At 42.8% G+C, this 22,080-nt stretch overlaps 1 protein-coding gene across 6 annotated transcripts in view; it reads right to left on the reverse strand.

Annotated features, from left to right (window-relative positions):
- Positions 1–22,080, reverse strand: part of SCCPDH (saccharopine dehydrogenase (putative)) — a 52,831-nt gene that overhangs the window by 24,454 nt on the left and 6,297 nt on the right. For 3 of the 6 annotated variants that reach the window (XR_013415877.1, XM_028849090.2, XM_015127769.3), the window contains exons 3-5: positions 11,005–11,085; positions 6,720–6,849; positions 3,009–3,058 (exon numbers count right to left, since the gene is read on the reverse strand). The exons of 1 other annotated variant lie outside the window; for it this stretch is intronic. Coding sequence is in view for 4 of the 5 variants with exons in the window: in XM_028849090.2 (XP_028704923.2) it covers positions 3,009–3,058; positions 6,720–6,849; positions 11,005–11,085 (261 nt within the window). In the remaining variant the exon portion in view is untranslated. The remainder of the gene's footprint in view (positions 1–3,008; positions 3,059–6,719; positions 6,850–11,004; positions 11,086–22,080) is intronic. 2 more of the 6 variants (XM_028849095.2, XM_028849093.2) reach the window with 1 other exon arrangement.

Raw genomic sequence — 22,080 nt, forward strand, 5'->3', positions numbered from 1 at the left:
GACAAAAAAGGAGAAACAAGAGGGGAAAAAAAGAGTTCGGACAGTATCATTTGAACATCTAGATCCAGCCATATGATTTACCTTCAGGCATGTGGTTACATGAATCAATAGATTCTTTTTTGTTTTGTTGGTTTAAGCTGGGTTTCCAACATATGCTACCAAGGGCCCCAAGGATGCACTTCTCATTCCTGTTTCTGAGCCTTTGTTCCAGTTGCTGCCTTTCACCTGCCAAATGCTATTCACTTTTCAAAGCTAGTTTCAATAAGGCCTCTATGGAGCATTCCCAAATTACTCCCACTATCACTTATTTTTATTTTTGACACAGCCTCTTGCTCTGCTGCCCAGGCAAGGGTGCAGTGGCGTCATCTCGGCTCACTGCAACCTCTGCCTCCCAGGTTCAAGCAATTCTCCTGTCTCCATAACCTGAGTAGCTGGGATTACAAGCATACGCCACCAGGCCTGGCTAATTTTTCTATTTTTAGTAGAGACGGGGTTTCACCATATTGGCCAGGCTGGTCTCAAACTCCTGACCTCAAGTGATCCACCTGCCTCGGCCTCCCAAAGTGCTGGGATTACAGGCGTGAGCCACTGCGCCTAGCCATTTATTTTTATTCTTATAAGGGAGGAGAACACCCCTAATATTGTCTTATGCCAAATTTCTGCCTCTAAAGAAAGAAGGAGTAAAAACTAAAAGGCAGAAATGAAATCCACAGGCAGACAGCCCGGCCGGCGCCCTGGGCCTGGTTAAAGATCGACCCCTGATCTAACCGGTTATGTTATCTACAGATTTCAGACATTGTATGGACAAGCGTTATGAAAGTCCCTGTCCTGTCCTGTTCTGTTCTGATCACCGGTGCATGCAGCCCCCAGTCACGTACCCCCTGCTTGCTCAATCAATCACGACCCTCTCACGCGGACCCCCTTAGAGTTGTGAGCCCTTAAAAGGGACAGGAATTGCTCACTCGGGGAGCTCGGTTGTTGGAGATGTGAGTGTGAGTCTTGCCAAAGCTCCTGGCCAAATAAAGCCCTTCCTTTTTTTTTTTTTTTTTTCTTCTTTTTTTGAGATGGAGTCTTGCTCTGTCACCCAGGTTGGAGTGCAGTGGCACAATCTCGGCTCACTGCAAGCTCCGCCTCCTGGGTTCAAGCAATTCTCCTGCCTCAGCCTCCCGAGTAGTTGGGACTACAGGCTCCCACCACCTCGCCCAGCTAATTTTTTGTAATTTTAGTAGAGATGGGGTTTCACCGTGTTAGCCAGGACGGTCTCGACCTCCTGACCTTATGATCCACCCGCCTCAGCCTCACAAAGTCCTGGGATTATAGTTGTGAGCCAGCATGCCCAGCCAGCCCTTCCTTCTTTAACTCGGTGTCTGAGGGGTTTTTTCTGCGGCTTGTCCTGCTACACTTATACTCTACTAAAGAGTCTGTGTAACCACAAGTGGTAGCATATTTTACATAGCTCTTTATGTTAATCTGAACCCACAATCTAGACGAAGACAGTCATTCCTCTTATTAAACACATTCCGCACCACTCCACCTTTGTCTTTGATTCACTATTTCCTCTTCCTTCACATCTCCACAGCACCAGCCCTTGAAATTCAGTCTATATCCCAGCTTCTCCAGAAAGTTCTTGATCTCTGGACTCTTAGTTAGATATATTCACCATACTCAGAATCCTACAGTATTTCATCTGATCTCTTCAATAACAAACATTTTTTTCTTTCCTGCCAAACTAAATTATTACACTTTAAAGGTAGGGTTTGTATCTTATTCATTTACATGCCATTTTCTCCTGCACAGTTACTGTATGCATTTGCACTACTATACAATATTTGTTGAATGAATATAATTTAGAACAAATACTTTGGAAGCCACAGTGCAGACCTAGAACTGGGTTAGGCACTATCGGCAATAAAAGTCTTGTCATAAAACATGGTCCTTTCCCAGAAATGCAACTGTCTTATGTTCCCGACGCCAATGTCTTCTGTTACCAAATACACTGTAAATTCAGTGAGACTAGATTTACCTCATATACCTCTTTTTGGTCATGACAGTACCTAAGTTATGCTCAGGATAAAAACTATGCTGACTTGCACTAAGGTGAAAATTTTCCTAGCCAACAACATTTACTGTGCACCAATGATAAAGGCTTTAGTGTTGAGATCATGATAATTCATTCTAATACAATGAACACTGCAGTTGTTTTTAGAAGAAATTATATTTTAGGGGCCCGGCGCAGTGGCTCATGCCTGTAATCCCAGCACTTTGGGAGGCCAGGGTGGACAGATCACTTGAGGCCAGGAGTTCTAGACCAGCCTGGCCAACACAGCAAAATACCAACTCTCATGAAAAAGAAAAAAAACAAAAATTAGCCAGGTGTGGCGGCACATGCCTGTAATCCCAGGTACTCAGGTGGCTGAGGCAGGAAAATCACTTAAATCTGGGAGGCCGAGATTGAATGAGCCAAGATCACACCACTGCACTCCAGTCTGGGCAACAGAGTGAGACTCTGTCTCAAAAAAATAAAATAAAATAGCAGGGCACGGTGGCTCACGCCTGTAATCCCAGCACTTTGGGAGGCTGAGGTAGGCGGATCACCTAAGGTCAAGAGTTCCAGACCAGCCTGATCAAAACCCGTCTCTACCAAAAATACAAAAAAATTAGCCAGGCATGGTGGTGTGCGCCTATAAGGCTGACGCAGGAGAATCACTTGAACCCAGGAGGCAGAGGTTGCGGTGAGCTGAGATTGCGCCATTGCACTCCAGCCTGGGCGACAAGAGCGTAACTCCATCTCAAAAATAAGTAAATAAAATAAAATAAAAAGAAAATAATGTATATTAAGAGTCAAAGTAATCTTGGTATCTTTTAAAAAATTAAACATGGTGACTTTCACACATTAAATATTACACATACATAAAAAGTTAGTCTAAATATGTTTTAAGACACATGTGTCATTTCCAAAATATTTTTAATATTAACTTGAAACAACACAAGACAAACAGAAAACCAACCTCAGGGCCTGAATGTATAGTCAGGAAACTTTCCACAGCAGTCAAAGTACCTAAAAGAGCAGGAGAATGGTAAAAAGCAAAATAAAATCTAAATTATTTAGGACAAGTAATAATAAACAATGCCTATTCACTTAGAGACTAGCTTTTCTAAGCCTACAGCTGACAGAAAATCTGTACAGATAACAGTTTTATTATGTTTTTGTACACAGACTTAAGAAGTAGTTATGGCCAGGTAAACCATCAGAAAGACTAGACTAGCATAAACTCTATTCGCTAGTACTGACAAAATCTTTTCTAGTATTTAAAAACTGATGACAGTAAGAATCACCCCCAATAAGGCAACAATTGAGCTCACTCGAATCCTGGTGGCACAGGCCTATAATCCCAGCGTTTCGGCTCGAATGCTGGTGGCACAGGCCTATAATCCCAGCATTTTGGGAGGTCAAGGCAGGAGGTCACTTTCTTTCTTTCTTTCTCTTTTTTTTTTTTTTGAGACGGAGTCTGTCACCCAGGCTGAAGTGCAGTGCAGTGGCGCGATCTCGGCTCACTGCAAACTCTGCCTCCTGGGTTCAAGCGATTCTCCTGCCTCAGCCCCCTGAGTAGCTGGGATTACATTTTTAGTAGAGACAGGGTTTCACCATACTGGCCAGGCTGGTCTCGATTTCCGGACCTTGTGATCTGCCCACCTCGGCCTCCCAAAGTGCTGGGATTTCTGGCCCCCATCTTTTTTAGAAAAATTAGCCAGCTGCAGTGGCATGTATCTGTAGTCCTAGGGACTACTACTATCACCGTACTAGGGAGGCTGGGGTAAGAGGACTGCTTGAGCCCAGGAGTTCAAGGCTGCAGTGAGCTATGATCGCGCCACTACACTCCAGCCTAGCCTAGGCAACAGAACAAGAGCTTGTCAAAAAAAAAAAAAGAAAGAAGAAGAAAGAAGTTAGATCCATGGGAATTATTCTGCTTTAAAATATGACAGCTTTCAAGAGGCTTATTAACAATGGGTTACAATGAATGTACACAAAAACTATCAAAACACCCTTTGTGATAGCTTATAAAACACTAAGACTACTAAAATGAAACAAAAATAAGTATAAAATAAAAATTGGAAACCAAGCCAGGAAAAAGCAGACATCAAGTATATTAACCATGAAGACTAATATGCAGGCATAGTGGTTAAGCATTTAATTAATTATTGAGTTTCTCAAGAACAATGAGGCAAAAGAAAAATATAATGGCTGGCTAATTCTCAAAATCTGATAAATGAAATATATTCATTCCTTAAGTGACAATGTTCCTGCTTTTAATTCTAAGAGAAAATTAAAACATGGGGCCTTACAAAGTTGACACCAAGCAAAATAATAAATAACCACATAATCAACAAAGCTGTTACAGCAGAAGAGAACTATAGCCAGGTAAACGTTATTAGTCTGGCCACAGACAAAAATAAAAAACAGATCATTCAAATATAACTCACTAGAGGCGATTCCAATGGTTACTAAAAGAATGTGGCCTGGGTATGTGGCTCTGTGATCTAACCCCATCCACAGAACGCCTAAAGCGTAATCTAATAAAAGTGGACCACCTGCATCAACGATCAGTTGGCTGACTTCTAGCGTTCAGTATCCGAAAAAAATGTTTACACAAACCTTAAACTAATATTTCTCCCTTACGAAGGAAAAAGTCTTATTCAAATAAAAGCAGAGAACAACCTCAAGAAACAGGATTATCGTGAAGAAAACTAAACTTCACAGACTTTAAAGAATTATTTTAATAAATGGAGACATATTAGGTCTAAGGATTGGAACACTGAATATTTTGAAGATGTTCAATTCACATTTCCCTTTTTAATTGGAATGGTTCTAGTGTTTAACTATTCATTACGTATGATACAGGCTACTGCCTTCTGACATTCATTCATTCATTCGTTTATTTGAGACGGAGTCTTGCTCTGTCGCCCAGGTTGGAGTGCAGTGGGGTCATCTCGGCTCACTGCAACCTCCGCCTCCCGGGTTCAAGCGATTCTCCTGCCTCAGCCTCCCGAGTAGCTGGGACTACAGGCGCCTGCCACCACGTCCTGCTAATTTTTTTTTTTTTTTGCATTTTTAGTAGAGACAGTATTTCACCATGTTGGCCAGGCTGGTGATCCAACCGCCTTGGCCTCCCAAAGTGCTGGGATTACAGGCGTGAGCCACCATGCCCAGCCCTGAAATTTATTATGTAAGAAACTATTCTATTCCTAAAAATGTAAAATCACTAAATGGTGTGAATTCTCAATTTTCAAATCATTTTTTGAGATGGGCACATAGCTGCTCACCTCTGATATGATTATATAACTTCCTAATGCTAAACCTTGGTCTCAATATATTGTTCTTCTAAAATGCCACTGGATGAGCTGGGCATGGTGCCTCACGTCTGTAAATCCCAGCACTCTGCCAGGCCAAGGTGGGAGGATCACCTGAGGCCAGGAGTTCAAGACTAGCTTGGGCAACATAGTGAGACCCCATCTCTACAAAAATTTTATAAAATTAGTTGGGTATGGTGGCATAAGCCTGCAGTCCTAGCTACTTAGGAGGTTGTGGAGGGAGCACTGCCTGAGTCCAGGCGTTTGTTACAGTGAGCTATGGCACAGCAAGATCCTGTCTCTTAAAAAACTTTTTAAATGACACTGGATTTATTAAAATTTTATATAGTATTTTCTTTTTACTTCTAATTTCACAAGCAAGCAAGATCTGTAGTTTGTGTGTGTGTGTGCTATTTTTGTTGGACTTTGGTTTCACAGTTATGCTTTTTAATATACGCTGGAACATTTTCCAATTTTTTAAGTCTAGAACACTTTATATGGCACCGAAGTTACCTGTTTCAGGTTTGTTTTTTGTTTTGTTGTTGTTTTGTTTTGTTTTTTGCTTTTTTTCTAAGAGACAAGGTGTCACGCTGTAACCCAGGCTAGAGTGCAGTGGTACAATCACAGCTTACTATAGCCTCAAACTCCTGGGCTCAAGTGATCCTCCTACCTTAGCCTCCTGAGGAGCTAGGACTGACTACGGGTGTGTACCACCACATCTGGCTAATTTTTTATTTTATTTTTTAGAGACGAGTCTTGCTATGTTGCCCAGGCTGGTCCTGAACTCTTCGCCTCGAGAGATCCTGCTGCCTCAACCTCCCGAGTAGCTAAGACTTGGGAGCAAGCCACCACAGCCTGCTCAGGGAATTTTCTAAACCAGACACTCTTAAATATGTAAAACATTAGTAACTTCAAATGTTTTATTGTAATATTCATTATTTTATCCATTATTAAATAACTGTCTCCAATTCTGTGTTCAATACTTTCTAGCTTTGATGGTTAAAAATTTAAAACCTTTTTAAACTATAATATGCAAATTATGCTTTAAAATGTGCTGATTCCTAAACAAAGCAAGCTTGAATTTATAATGGTCGCCAAAGGTGTTTTCCAGAAATTTGACAGCTCAAACCAAACTATACTGAGACAATAATATATCACTGTAAAATACAGTGTTATCCATGTCTCAACAATAGTCTCAATAGCATTTTATTAAAAGTGCAGCTATATTAAAAACAAAACGTGTGTTTTAATATTACCCATTTATGGCTATGTTTCTTTTTTCAACTAGATTTTAGTTCACCACAGTTACAAACATGAAGCCCTTGCACCGTACCGTTAAGTTCCATGATTGCTTATTGATCAATAATTACCATTCATTTTATTTCTGGTATATATCACTCCCAGATCTGCCGGAATGGAGTCAAAGCCACTGCTTCCAATGATATAAACCCCTTTGTCTGCAGCTTTCTCATGATACTTCAATTGCATTAGTTCCAGAAACTAAAAAATTCAGGATAAGAATTTTAATTAGAGTTATGCAGAAAGACATAGACCAGTATTAAATAATGTATCTTTAAAAACAAAGCAATCAAACTTTGAAAATGCTAACCAGTGTGGCTCTGCAGCAAAATATTAACTGTCAAAATATTTTTTCACTTATTCAGCAAATACAGCACCTACTGTGTACCAGATGGCATGGAAGATATGCTCACCTGACTTTATGACACTTAGTATTTTTAGAATGACTTTTAAATATAAAAGTAATGCCTATTATAAAAAATTAAATAAAACATAAAAAATAGAAAGTAAAAAAAAATTACCCCAAACGGCATTACCCAGATGAACACTGTCACAGACACAGAGCTCTGCCCACGCACAGACAGAGAGCGGGAAAGGAGATGACGGCAGAGGGCACAGGGGAATAACGTCCGCTCTGCTCTTCCGCCTGTTTTTAGAAATTACTTTTTAAAAACAATGTAAGATTTACAGAAAAATGGAATAGGAGAGAGTTCCCAAGTACCCTGCAGCCCAGTTTTCTCTATTTTTAACATCTTTTACATGAACGGTTGTTACAATTAATGAACCAATACTGACATATGATTTAATTCGCTAAAGTTCACAGTTCATTCTGATTCCCTCAGTTTTTACTGAACCCCTTTTTCTGCTCCAGGATCCCATCCAGGATTACAGTCGGTTGTTACGTCTCCTTCGGCTTCTTTTGGCTGCGACAGTTTCTCACACTTTCCTTGTCTCTGATAACCTTGATGGTTTTGAGGAGTACTGGTCAGGCATTTTGTAGAGTTCCCCTCTACTGGAATTTGTCTCATGTTTTTCTCATTATTAAACTGGGGTTATGGGTTTTGGAAAGAGACCACAGGGGTAAAGTGCTATTCATTTCATATCATATCATATCATATATCATATCATATCCTATCAGGACTACGCACTGTCAACATGATTTACCAGGGTTCGTCAGGTTTCTCCACTGTCAATTTATGCTCCCTCTTCCAGAGGGTGACACACATACACAATCACACCTGTTCAGGCACATACACAGACACAAACACACACCACATACACACACACTCATTCATGCACATACACAAACACGAACACAATCACACACACATTTGCTCATGCACACACAAACACACGTTAACAGTCACACTAACACAGTTACACTCACACATACACACAAACACATTAACACAGTCACACACACAGCTGCTTGCACATCAATGTGGAGAAGTTACATAAATTATGTGGAATTCTTCCACACAGAAGATTTGTCTCTTCTCATCCCCTGCCCTTTTTGTTTTGTTTTGTTTTGAGACGGAGTCTCGCACTGTTGCCTGGGCTGGAGTGCAGTGGCGTGATCTCGGCTCACTGCAACCTCCACCTCCCAGGTTCAAGCGATTCTGCTGCCTCCACTTCCCGAGTAGCTGGGATTATAGGCATCTGCCACCACACCCTGCTAATTTTGTATTTTTAGTGGAGACAGGGTTTCTCCGTGTTGGTCAGGCTGGTCTCAAACTCCTGACCTCAGGTGATCCACCTGCTTCGGCCTCCCAAAGTGCTGAGATTACATCCCCTGCCCATTTTAAAAATAAATTGTCTTTATTATTGACTTGTAAAAATTCTTTATATATTCTGGGTTTTTTTTTGTTTTTTTGTTTGAGATGGAGTCCCACTCTGTTGCCAGGCTGGAGTGCAGTGGCATGATCTTGGCTCACTGCAACCTCTGCCTCCCAGGTTGAAGTGATTCTCTTGCCTCAGCCTCCCGAGTAGCTGGGACTACAGGCGTGCGTCACCATGCCCAGATAATTTTTGTATTTTTAGTAGAGATGGGGTTTCACCATGCTGGCCAGGATGGTCTCAATCTCTTGACCTCATGATCTGCCCGCCTCGGCCTCCCAAAGCACTGGGATTACAGGCGTGAGCCACCTAGTCCGGCCCTCTGGTTCTTTATTAGGTTTCTTGTTGTTGTTTTGAGACAGGATCTCACTCCGTTGCCCAGGCTGGAGTGCAGTGGCTCAATCTTGGCTCACTGCAGCCTCCACCTCCCGGGTTCAAGTGATTCTCATGCCTCAGCCTTCTGAGTAGCTGGGATTGCAGACATGCACCACCACACCTGGCTGAGTTTTGTACTTTTAGTAGAGAAGGGGTTTCGGCATGTGGCCAGGCTGGCCTCAAACTCTTGGCCTCAAGTGATCCACCCACTTTGGCTTCCCAGAGTTCTGGAATTACAGGCATGAGCCAACGTGCCCAACCCCTTATTAGGTTTTGATATTATGGCTGGGCACAGTGGCTCATACCTGTAATCCCAGCATTCTAGGAGGCCGATGTGGGTGGATCACTTGAGGCCAGGAGTTCGAGACCAGCCTGGCCAACAAGGTAAAACCCTGTCTACTAAAAATACAAAAATTAGTCAGGTGTAGTGGTGTGCACCTGTACCCCCAGCTACTCAGGAGGGTGAGGCGGGAGAATCGCTTGAACCCAGGTGGCAGAGGTTACAGTAAGCCAAGATCGTACTACTGCACTCCAGCCTGGGCGACAGAGAGAGACCTGTATCAAAAAAAAAAAAAAAAAAAAAACCCAAGAGATTTGATATTACTTTTATGATAGTTTATAGATGACTTAAAAGGTTTTCACCATGCTCTGGGTTATTTTAAATAACACGAGAATTGTTTTTTGTTTTTGTTTTGTGTTTTTGAAGACAGGGTCTCACTACGTTGCCCAGGCTGGAGTACAGTGGCGTGATCATAGCTCACTGCAGTCTTGACCTCCCAGGCTCCAGTGATCTTCCTGTCTCAGTCTCCTGAGTAGGTGGGACCACAGGTGTGTGCCACCAACTCCTGGCTAATTTTTTAACTCATGGGCTCAAGTCATCCTCCCAAAGTGCTCCCAAAGTGCTGGGATAACAGGCGTGCGCCCCCTCACCTGGCCTTTTTCAAAGCGCTGGGATAACAGGTGTGCGCCCCCTCACCTGGCTTTTTTTTTTTTTAATTTGTTTCCTCCTCCTTCTTGAATCAATTTTGGTAATTTACACTTTCTCAGTATTTTCCAGTATTTTAACAATTGATAAACTGCAAATACATATTAGTATCATATTGGCACACTGATGATGACAACCAGTAGTTACTACAGAGACACATGATGTTACCATTTTAAAGGCTGAAGAAGAGCTTAATGCCTGTTAACACATAACTTCCTGTGGTCAGGCAAACCTCAATTGAAGACCTAGTTCTTCTACTTACTAGATGCATTACTGAGCCAGTTATTTAAGCTTCCTCAGCTTTAATTTCCTCATCTATAAAAAATGGAGGAAGATAACTACTCTATACGTATTTTTTAAAAAGTTACATAAAACACTTAGCACAATGTTGGGCATATGGTAAGCATTCAATAAATGTGAACATTTAAAATCTTTAGGTTGATTTTACACTAGTGAATTTTACCTTTATTTTTATGTAATGTTATAAAGGTAACTGATTTTTTTTTTTTTTTTGAGACAGAGTTTCGCTCTGTCGCCCAGGCTGGAGTGCAGTGGCGTGATCTCGGTTCACTGCAAGCTCCGCCTCCCAGGTTCACGCCATTCTCCTGCCTCAGCCTCCCAAGTAGCTGGGACTACAGGCGCCTGCCACCCCACCCGGCTAATTTTTTGTATTTTTAGTAGAGACGGGGTTTCACCGTGTTAGCCAGGATGGTCTCGATTTCCTGACCTCATGATCTGCCCGCCTCGGCCTCCCCAAGTGCTGGGATTGCAGGCGTGAGCCGCCGTGCCTGGCCTAAAGGTACCTGGTTTTTAAAAGGGAATTCAAAATTAAAACCTTACAGAAGTGAGATTCTAAGAGTTATGCACAGTTCACTATTTTAATTGATTCAGTTTAAAGCATGAAGTAGTTGTCATAAGCACAGACCTAAAAGAAATGATGCTGTAGAGAGGAAAAAAATTCAAGAAAACTGAAGCTAAGACCTTACCATCAGTGCTCTCCTTTGAGCTATCAATGGAATACCATACGCATACCATCTCTGAACGCTAGAGAGGAGCTGTCGGCTTCTCAGTATGTCTGCAAAATTGCACTAAATATTTCCACTTCATGAAACAGAAATGTATGTGTTAATTCTACGTTGTTTCCTTTTCATTTTATATACCTGAGGTTCTCCACTGATGTCGATACAACTGGCTCCATTTTCAATACACGCTTTTATTACAGGTTCTCCATAAAATCGATACTAGGGAAATAAGAAGAAAGAGGTTTATTCTTGCTTGACAAGTTTAACTGAATAAAATGCCATCTAATCCTGGAAGTAAATGGTCCTAGTTATCAAGAAATCATCTGCTAATAAAATAGCCTAAAGATAAATTGAAAAAGTGGCCAGGCACGGTGGCTCACACCTGTAATCCCAGAACTTTGGGAGGCCGAGGCAGGCGGATCACTTGAGGTCAGGAGTTTGAGACCAGCCTGGCCAACATGGTGAAATCCCATCTCGGCTAAAAATACAAAAATTAGCCGGGCATGATGGCGCACACCTGTAATCCCAGCTACTCAGGAGGCTGAGGCAGGAGAATGGTTTGAACCTCGGAGGTGGAGATTACAGTGAGCCAAGATCACGCCACTGCACTCCAGCCTGGGCGACAGAGTGAGACTGTCTCAAAAACAAAAAGATAAATTGAGAAAATAAGATAACTGCACAAAAATACCTCGCACAGTGTGAATACATAAAGGCATGATGGAATTACAGAGGAATGTACGCTTACCTCTACCTGAAGACAAAAGGGAAAGTTTCATACAAGTGATTCCCTTGAGTTGAACCCTAAAGAAAAAATAAAAATTTTCCAGGAAAAAGAAAAATCTGGATACAGGAAAAAGTAAATGCAGGGGTGAAGAAAGAGGAGCTTTTCCTGTTACTTGAAGCAGGAATCAAATACACTGGAGTAGGAAGTGGAAAGAGATTAGTCTGGAAAGGCAGGCTATGGCCACATCAGGAAGGACAACATGTGCTATGCTAACAGGTTTCAACTTTATCCTTTCTAGTTTACTTGGCCTTCCTGGAGAATTTTAAACAGGATTGTGGTATAAGACTTACAGCACAGATGATATACTAAAGATAGACATACAATACTAAAAAGGCGGAAATGACTGGATTTCCAGACTAGCTGGGCTGGACATGGGGGCCAAGAACCCGTGGTACCACTGGCCAAAATTAAAAACAAACAGGAAGAAGAGAGTATGCAAAGGATAAGTTTGATACTGAACAGAGCAGATATTCTGAGCCTATATGACACTAGATCTCTCGTATTATCTGTTACTCAAACTCAAGGAATTAAAATAAAATTTTCATATGTAAAAGCTAATACATCAGAATTCAGTCCCATTTCCGAAGAAGCACGACAAATCTCTCTCTTTGTGAAGAAGTAGATTTAGAAGCACAAACTCCTCTGCTTTATTCATTCCTGGCAGCAACAGATGCAGGAAGGAAATCGTTTCTTTCTTCCAGCCTTCGAGAAACAAGGGACACTTAAAAGACAGGGCAATGCAACAACTGACCTTTACAAATAGGTCAGATGGGCTGTCCTCTCACCTAACTCCAAGACCTCACGCCTCTTACTAAGAATGGCGGATAACACTGGAATTACAGGACTGGGAGAAGTATGTGAAATTCGAGTTCCTAGCCTTCCATTAACCACATGAAATGAATGAAGAACTTTACTTCTCAGGCAGTATGGTGTCATGGAACAAAGGATTTCAAGGCAGTGGACCCAAGTTCACACCTGGAATCCATCACCTACTAACTATGTGAATTTATTTATAAATCACTTAAATTGTCTACCAAATGAATAAAATACACACTTTAAACATATTTAAATAGAACTAAAGTTGAGATTAAAACATAAGTTGAAGCTCTATATTCTTTCTGCACCCAGTGGATTATCCTGGTTAATCCTTAGGGTTTGCACACATCCATTTTAAAATTCATTTGGAGCTTTCTCGGCCTGTCTCTGGATATTTCACTCCCAAATTTCTCAAGTTGGCCATGAGTCCACCTGCTTTAGAATCACCTGGGTCGCGTGCTGGTCACAGTCCCACTCCAGACCCCCAGAATCAGGCTTTCTGAGGTAGACTCCAGTAACTTGCATTTTAAATAAGCCTCACAGGTGACTCTTGCGTACTTCAAAGATGGAGAATCACTGACTTGGACATTCTCCCAGGAAATCTCACCTACTCTCCCAACTTCAATCAAATCTGTGCTGTGACCTCCAACCTCTACGTCTAGAGTTGCTCACTGAATGGGTTTCCCTATGTTTTTTGTTAGAAAGGTCAGGACCAGTGACAGCACAGGACATGTGGCGTGAGTCACACATAAAACTAATTTCACTTTGCCTACATTTTCCTTTTATTTTCTCTTCACCCTGACTTTCTCACTTACTTATAAAACATCATATACAAACAATATATTATTTGTATTTTCCGTCTTGATGCAAGGTATCTAGCAGACACCTCAATTTCAACAAGTCTAAAACTGAATTCATCATCTCTCTCTCTAAACCTATTTCTCCTCCTCCACTTTCTAGCACATGCTTCAGTGTGTAGCCTCTAGGCCGGGTGTGGTGGCTCAAACCTGTATCTCAGCACTTTGGGAGGCTGAGGCAGAAGGATCGCTTTGAGACTCTGTCTCTCTAAGAAAAAAAATATGTGTGTGTGTGTGTGTGTGTATATATATATATAAAAAAAATACGATGCTGAGGACTATATATATGCCATTTATATATTTTATATATATCTATAAATATATAATACATATATTATATAATATATATCTATAAATATCTATAATATGCATTATATCTACATGTAATATAGATATATAATACATACAAGGACTATATATATATGGCATATATGTATAAACACATGGCCAGGCACAGTGGCTCACGTCTGTAATCCCAACACTTTGGGAGGCCAAGGCGAGTCAATCACTTGAGCTCAGGAGCTAGAGACCAGCCTGGGCCACAGGGCAAAACCCTGTCTCTACAAAAAATACAAAAAGTAGACAGATGTGATGGCCCAAGCCTATAGTCCCAGCTACTTGCAGGGCTGAGGCGGGAAGATCACTTGAGCCCAGGAGGTTGACACAGCAGTGAGCTGTGTTCGTGCCACTGTACTCCAGCCTGGGCAACAAAGTGAGACCCCCATCTCAAAAAAATAAAAATACAAAACAAAGTATAGCCTCTAGTTCAGCCTGCCTGGGTCCCACTTCTAACGTCTTTCTGATGTGCTCAAATGAGGAAAGACTCTGAGACAAAACTGTGCAAATGGCTGAACAGCAGAGTGGCCTAGAATGTGGGCTTTAAAGTCAGGCCAGACTTACATCCAGGCTCTGCAGCCACTAGCTGTGTGACCTTGGGCAAGTCACTTTACCTAAGCACCAACCTCTTCAATCAAAGAATGGTGATGAATACCACCACCCACTTCCCTGGGAGTTGTGAGGATGAAATAAGAGAATACAAAGAGCCTGGCGCAGGGCTAGGCACATGGCACTCAGATGTCTTCTTTTTTGTTATTATCAATGGCATTACTCCCCACATAATTCTCAGGTTAAAACCTGGAAGCAGGCTGGGTCATGCCTGTAATCCCAGCACTTTGGGAGGCCGAGGCAGGTGGATCACCTGAGCACAGGAGTTCAAGACCAGCCTGGCCAATTTGGTGAAACCCCGTCTCTACTAAAAATACAAAAATTAGTTGGGTGTGGTGGCGTGAGCCTGTAGTTCCAGCTACTCAGAAGGCTGAGACGGGAGAATTGCTTGAACCCGGGAGGTGGAGGTTGCAGTGAGCCGAGATTGCGCCACTGCACTCCCGCCTGGGTGACAAAGCAAGACCCGTCAAAAAAAAGAAATCTGGAAGAAGTTTCTCATGCTACCTATCCTGGAAGTCACCAAGTTTTATCGATTCAGTCTCCTAAAAATATCTCAAATCAGTCTCCTCTCCCCTACACAATTATATCTTAGTTCAGACCCCATCAACACTCATCTAATTTACGACAAATAGGCCCTAACTGGTTACACTGCAGCCAGCTAGCCCCATCTCCAAATACATAACAAACTGTTATTCTAAAATAAAAATCTGATGTCACCTTTCCTCCTGCCTCACTCCTGTAACATATCCACTCTTAAAACCTGATAGACTGGATTAAGAAAATGTGGCACATAAACACCATGGAATACTATACAGCCATAAAAAAGGATGAGTTGACATCCTTTGCAGGGACATGGATGAAGCTAGAAACCATCATTCTGAGCAAACTATCACGAGGACAGAAAACCAAACACTGCATGTTCTCACTCATAGGTGGGAATTGAACAATGAGAACACATGGACACGGGGTGGGGAACATCACACACCAGGGCCTGTCATGGGGTTGGGGGTGGGGGTAGAGATAGCACTGGAGGAAATACCTAATGTAAGCGACAGGCTGATGGGTGCAGCAGGCCAGCATGGCACATGTATACCTATGTAATGAGCCTGCATGTTGTACACATGTACCCTAGAACTTAAAGTATAATAAAAATAACAAAAACAACCTCTACAATATATAGTACAAAGTCCAAACTTCTTAGCATGTCACAGAAAGTCCTTAGCATCGTATCATACCACAGTCCCTTAATTCTCATCTTCCAGCAGTTCTAAATTCCATGTAACTCCCCAAGCATGCTGCTGCTGCTCCACACCCAGTGTGCTTGCTTCCACTGCCTGGGGCATCCTCCCTCCGTTCTGCCAACTCCCAGCTCCTCCAGGCTCTGCCTCACAGCCACAGGCTCGCTCTCAGTCTGCCCATTCCTTACTTTCACTGCATTTTGTCACATCTGGCCCACTTCTTTGAGTAATCTGGAGTTGAGCCTTCTCACTTATTCCTATTTTATGAACTTGCTAGATTTTTCTCCACTTCGTACCCTGTGCTTGTCTGAGATAGGTGAACAGAGTCAGAGCAGCAATCCTTCATCTCGGGGAGATCCTTCTCCTGTGAGGCCAATTAGCTTAGAGGTCAGAACTGCAATCCCGCTCTCCATGCTCCATCTTCTTCTTCTTTTTTTTTTTTTTTTTTTTGAGCCGGAGTTTCATTCCTGTTGCCCAGGCTGGAGTATAATGGCGTCATCTCGGCTCACTATAACTTCCGCCTCCCGGGTTCAAGCGATTCTCTTGCCTCAGCCTCCCGAGTAGCCGGGATTGTAGGCACACACCACCATGTCCAGCTAATTTTTTGTATTTTTAGTAGAGGCAGGGTTTCACTATGTTGGCCAGGCTGGTCTCGAACTCCTGACCTCAAGTGATCTGCCTGCCTCGGCCTCCCAAAGTGCTGGGATTCCAGGCATGAGCCACCGCGCCCGGCCCTCAAAGCTCCATCTTCTAACCCAGTGGTCTCCCAAGTAGTCTTCCCCCAAGGGAAGCACAGAATGATCCACTGAGGGTGGAAGCAAATATTAGAACTTTTATATTTCACGTTAATGTTTACAAAAAACACAAAGAAAAACATGATGTTCTATTAACAGTTACCATATGGACTGACTACGAGACATTCCCTGGGCCACGTTAAGTGCTCATGTGTTGAAGGCAGGACACAGCAGGTATCCTGAGGGGGTTGTGGGAGAGTTTCCATCACACAAAGGGGGCCGCAGCACCACTCTGCATTTGGTCATTTTCACTTTACTGCAACCTAATGCCTGAATGAGGATACTGAGGTTCTAAAGCTTGAACACTGAGGCCTCAGGCATTTAGAGTGGGGAGGATAAAGACGCAATGGAGGAGACTAGGACTTCCAGGGTGAAGCTGGTGGACAGGAGGAAAACTACGAGAAGATGACAATGCAGAAGCCAAGTAAAGAAAGGAGAAAGTGGTCAGCTGGATCAATGCCGAAAGCTTTCAGATGAGGACTGGATTTGACAGGATGGGACTTTAGCAGAGTACTTTCACTGGAGGAGGGAGGAGGAGGGAGGAGGGAGGAAAACAAAAGCCCAACAGGAGTCGTTTGAGGAGGAGGTGAAGCAGCAGAGATAGTGAGTCATGAGAATTCTTTCAAGGAGGTTGCTAAAAGGGGGGCACAACAAATAGAGTAGTTGGAAGGTATGTGGAATCAAGCAGCTTTTCTTTAAAGATGGGAGATATCACATATTTAAATGCTGATGGAAATAATCCAGTAAACAGGAGAAATCCGAGAAAAAGATAATGTGTAACTGTAAACATGAAGTGTTGAGGGAAGTCAGGAACCCCGAATGGAGGGACCGGCTGAAGCCGTGGCAGAAGAACATAAACTGTGAAGATTTCATGGACATTTATTAGTTCCCCAAATTAACACTTTTATAATTTCTTATGCCTGTCTTTACTGTCATCTCTGAACATAAATTGTGAAGATTTCATGGACATTTATCACTTCCCGAATCAATACTCTTGTGATTTCCTGCCTGTCTTTAATCTCTTAATCCCGTCATCTTCCTAAGCTGAGGATGAATGTCGCCTCAGGGCCCTGTGATGATTGTGTTATCTGTACAAACTGTTTGTAAAACATGTGTGTTTGAACAATATGAAATCTGGGCATCCTAAAAAAGGAACAGGATAACAGCGATTTTCAGGGAACAAGGGAGATAACCATAAGGTCTGATGCCTGTGGGGCCGGGCAGAACAGAGTCATATTTCTCTTCTTGCAGAAAGCGAACAGGAGAAATATCACTGACTTATTTTCCCAGCAAGGAATAACCCTGGGAAGGGAATGCATTCCCAGGGGAGGTCTCTGAAATGGCCGCTCTGGGAGTGTCTGTCTTATGCGGCTGAAGAAAGGGATGAAATATGCCCTGGTCTCCTGCAGCGCCCTCAGGCTTGCTAGGATTAGGAAATTCCAGCCTGGTAAATTCTAGTCAGACCCTTTGTCTGCTCTCGAACCGTTTCCTGTTAAGATGTTTATCAATGATAATGCGTGCCCAGAGGGACATGGAACCTCATCAGTAATTCTCATTTTGCCCTGGCCTTGTGATCTTGCTCTGCCATTTGCCTTGTGATATTCTATTGCCTTTTGAAACATGTGATCTCTATGACCCACTCCCTATTCGTACACTCCCTCCCCTTTTGAAATCCCTAATGAAAACTTGCTGGTTTTGCAGCTCAAAGGGCATCACGGAACCTGCTGACACGTTATGTCACCCCCAGAGGCCCAGCTGTAAAATTTCTCACTTTGTATTCTTTCTCTTTATTTCTCAGACTGGCCGACACTTAGGAAAAATAGAAAAGAATCTACGTTGAAATACTGTGGGCTGGTTCCCCCGATATCTGGCACTCAGCGTGTTTTTTTCTTTTTCCCAAGCGCATGTGGGAACCTGATTCCCTTTGGTAGGTGCGGAGAAACATCATCAGTTCGGTCCACAGAAACGCTTGTTCTGTTCCCTGACGAGTGGTGAGTCTGTCTGTGTATTGTCCGGGTTAACTATGGGTCACGTGGAGTCTAAACATTATACTTATCTCTTCTATATTAAGCTCCAGTTAAAACAGAAAAGGGTTCGAATGCCCATGGAAAATATGGCCACTCTATTCAGGGCAGTAGAAACATACTGTCTTTGGTTTCCTGAAAAAGGAAACTCAGATGTACACCTGTTAAAACGGTGGTGTCCGAGTAACCATGGAAAATATTTTCCTGAAAAAGGTACCTTAGATGTAGAACTATGGGATCGTGTTGGTGCAACATTCCAGGAACTGGTCTTGACCGGGAATTTTGTTCCCATCACTGTCTGGGGTGATTGGGCCTTGGTACGTGCTGTCCTAATGACATACCAATTCTGTGACCCCCTGCAGTTACCACTGTTTTCTGAATCTGATGACCCTCCACCTCTCTCCCTTCACCTACTCCTCCCCCACCTAACGATACTGAGAATTCATTATCTAATTCCAGTGACTTTGGTTTAATGTCACCCCTTGATGATCTCGTTTCTTTTCACGAAGAGCCGGTACTTTTAGCTCCCACGGCTCCGACTCAGACAGCCCGGGACCACATATATGCTGATTCTTCTCTTTTCAAACCTCTGGAGTCAGCTAATAGCTCCAGGACCAAACTACAATTTATCTATAATTCTGCAGGCCCTCCCACATCCATTGTAGCCCCTCACCCTCCAGTCGTTTCAGTTTCTCAACCAGTCACTTTGCCATCCACTTAGCCAGCTTCTCTATACCCTTTTCCACACATGGACACCAGTAATCACCAGTATACTTCTGCTCCTTCTGCTCCCCCAATGCTCTTTCCTCACACTGTCATACTGGTCTGACCCCCTCACCCTCAGTTTCCCTTACCTACACATGCTTTTCCTGTCATTTCTATGCTAACTCCATCTTGGATACCTACTCTTAAAACTTCAATGCAACGCTTATTATGCCAAAACAAAACAAAACAAAAGTGGATAGATGTGTGGGCTTATCTGGTCACACTAGAACCTCCTGACACCCAAGGGGTACAAATGTGTCATTATGTACCTCTCAGTCTTACCTTTTTAAAAGAATTTAAGGATGCTTGTACTCCGTATGGTCTTACTTCTCCTTTTGTTAAAATGGTATTACAAACTTTTTGTACTGAGGTCACTTTGCTTCCCTTACACAGGGACCTTTTGGCAAAAGCTGTTCTGACTCCATCTCAGCATTTACAATGCTGTGCATGGTGAGCAGAGGAGGCCCGTCTGCAGGCTCCGCTACATCGGACTAATGGCATTCTAGTTACTCAGGCTCAGCTCACAGGCTCCGACAGCTTCTCTGATACTTACGCCCAATTAGTCTTTGATGCTCTCACCACAAAACACGTAACAAAGGTGTGAATGAGAGCTTGGGACAAATTATGAGCCCCCAGGCCAAGCTCCTGTTTCTTTTACTAGGGTTAAACAAGGTCACAATGAATTATACCCTGATGTTTTAGCTACATTACAAGACGCTGTTGAAAAACTTGTCTCTGATGAGCACACTCAAGGTACTCTCCTTCATATGTTAGCTTTTGAGAATGCGAACCATGAGTGTAAAACGGCCATGCGTTCTGGCCAGTAACAAAATTTACCTGATCACAACGTGTTGCCTGCATATATTAAAGCTTAAATCTGACACAACTGTTTGGATTGAGAAGTGGCCACTCTCTAAAGAAAAACTGGAGGCTTTGACTCAATTGGTTTCTTAACAGTTACAACTTGGAAATGTGGAACCTTCTCTTTCCCCCTGGAATGCTCCTGTGTTTCTACTAAAAAAGAAAAAAAAAATCAGGCAAGTGGCAGATGGTAACCAATTTAAGGGCCATTAACGTTGTCATTAAACCTATGGGGGCCATCCAACCCAGCATGCCTGCCCCTACTTTAATACCTAAACATTGGCCTCCCATAGTTATTGATCTTGAAGATTTTTTTACTATTACTTTACATAAATCAGATTGTGAAGAATTTGCCTTTACTGCACCGTCTCTCAAGAGTCAGGAGCCTGCAGGTTGTTGCCAATGGGAAGTACTTCCTCAGGGAATGCCGAATAGCCCACCATCTGCCAGCTTTCTGTTGGACAGGTGCTTTCACCAGTGTGAGCTCAATTTCCCCAGGCCTATATTCTTCATTATATGGATGATATCTTAATTGCTGCCCCCACTGATGAAGAATTAATAGACTGTTATCGAATTTTAAGCCGCTGTGTTACAGAGGCCGGATTACACATCGCTCAGGATAAAATTCAACAGACCACTCTTGTTCAACATTTAGGAATGGTGGTTGATAAACAATGTATTCAACCTCAGAAAGTTCAAATTAGGAGGAATTCTTTGAAAACTTTAAATGACTTCCAAAAACTTCGGGGTAACATTATTTAAGACCTACTTCAGGCATTCCAACATATGCGCTAACTTGTTTTCTGTGCTGTGTGGAGATTCCAATCTCCGCAGTCCCAGCACTTTGACCTGAGGCTTCACTAGAACTGGAATTCGTAGAGGAAAGAATCCAGACCGCCCAGTTATCTAGAGTACAGCCGTCTCGCCTTTTCAGCTTCTGGTTTTCGCTTCCTTACACTCCCCTACTGGGCTAATAGTTCAACATAATGATTTAGTGGAGTGGTGTTTTCTTCCTCATTCTGTGTCAAAAACTTTGTCTGTTTATCTGGACCAAATGGCCAGTCTAATTGGACAAGCTCGGTGTAGAATACTTAAAATTTCCAGATGTGATCTGAATTTAATTATAGTTCCTTTAAATCGGCTCAAAGTTCAAGCCGTTTTTCTTTTTCTTTTTTTTTTTTTTTTTGAGACGGAGTCTTGCTCTGTGCCCCAGGCTGGAGTGCAGTGGCGTGATCTCGGCTCACTGCAAGCTCCGCCTCCCGGGTTCACGCCATTCTCCTGCCTCAGCCTCCTGAGTAGCTGGGACTACAGGCGCCCGCCACCTCGCCCGGCTAATTTTCTTGTATTTTTAGTAGAGACAGAGTTTCACCGTGTTAGCCAGGATGGTCTCGATCTCCTGACCTCGTGATCCGCCCGTCTCGGCCTCCCAAAGTGCTGGGATTACAGGCTTGAGCCACCGCGCCCGGCCCAAGCCGTTTTTCAACATTCCATATTGTGGCAAATTCACTTGACTGATTTTATTGGCGTTATTGACAATCATTATCCAAAAACAAATTGATTTTATAAAAATGATATCTTGGGTGGTCCCTTGATTGACCAAAGATCAGCCATTCCTGAGGCTGTTACACTGTTCACTGAGGGCTCCAGTAACAGAAATGCTGGTTATGTGGGTCCTACAGACAAGCTTATTTCTACCCCTTATACCTCTGCTCAAAAGGCAGAGTTAATTCCTATAATCACTGCCTTACAGGATTTCCCCAAACCTTTAAATATTGTCTCTGATTCTGCTTAACGTGGGAAAGAGGACATGCTTTGTTTCACCAGGAGATCATCAGTCCCCTTCCTGGGTGCCCACTAAAAGACTTAAACTTCATGTGAATGAAACCACAGGGAAAAGACGTCCGTGTCAGAGACCGCCCTCAGACGTGGCGAGATCTGTGCCAAGTCCTCAGAAGCAGGCACACCAAATCAAAATGGGTCTGGTTCAATCCTCCCTCATGGCAACGGAGACCCATCTAACTCATCCCACTTCTCCAAATTACCTTTCTTTTTCTCCTTACAAACCTAAAAATCTCACCATTTCTATTAGCCTGAAAAGAACATCCCTCTGCTCTTCTCTTCCTCCTTCAG

The sequence above is a fragment of the Macaca mulatta genome, chromosome 1 (genome assembly GCF_049350105.2).
Source record: "Macaca mulatta isolate MMU2019108-1 chromosome 1, T2T-MMU8v2.0, whole genome shotgun sequence".
NCBI lineage: Eukaryota > Metazoa > Chordata > Mammalia > Primates > Cercopithecidae > Macaca > Macaca mulatta.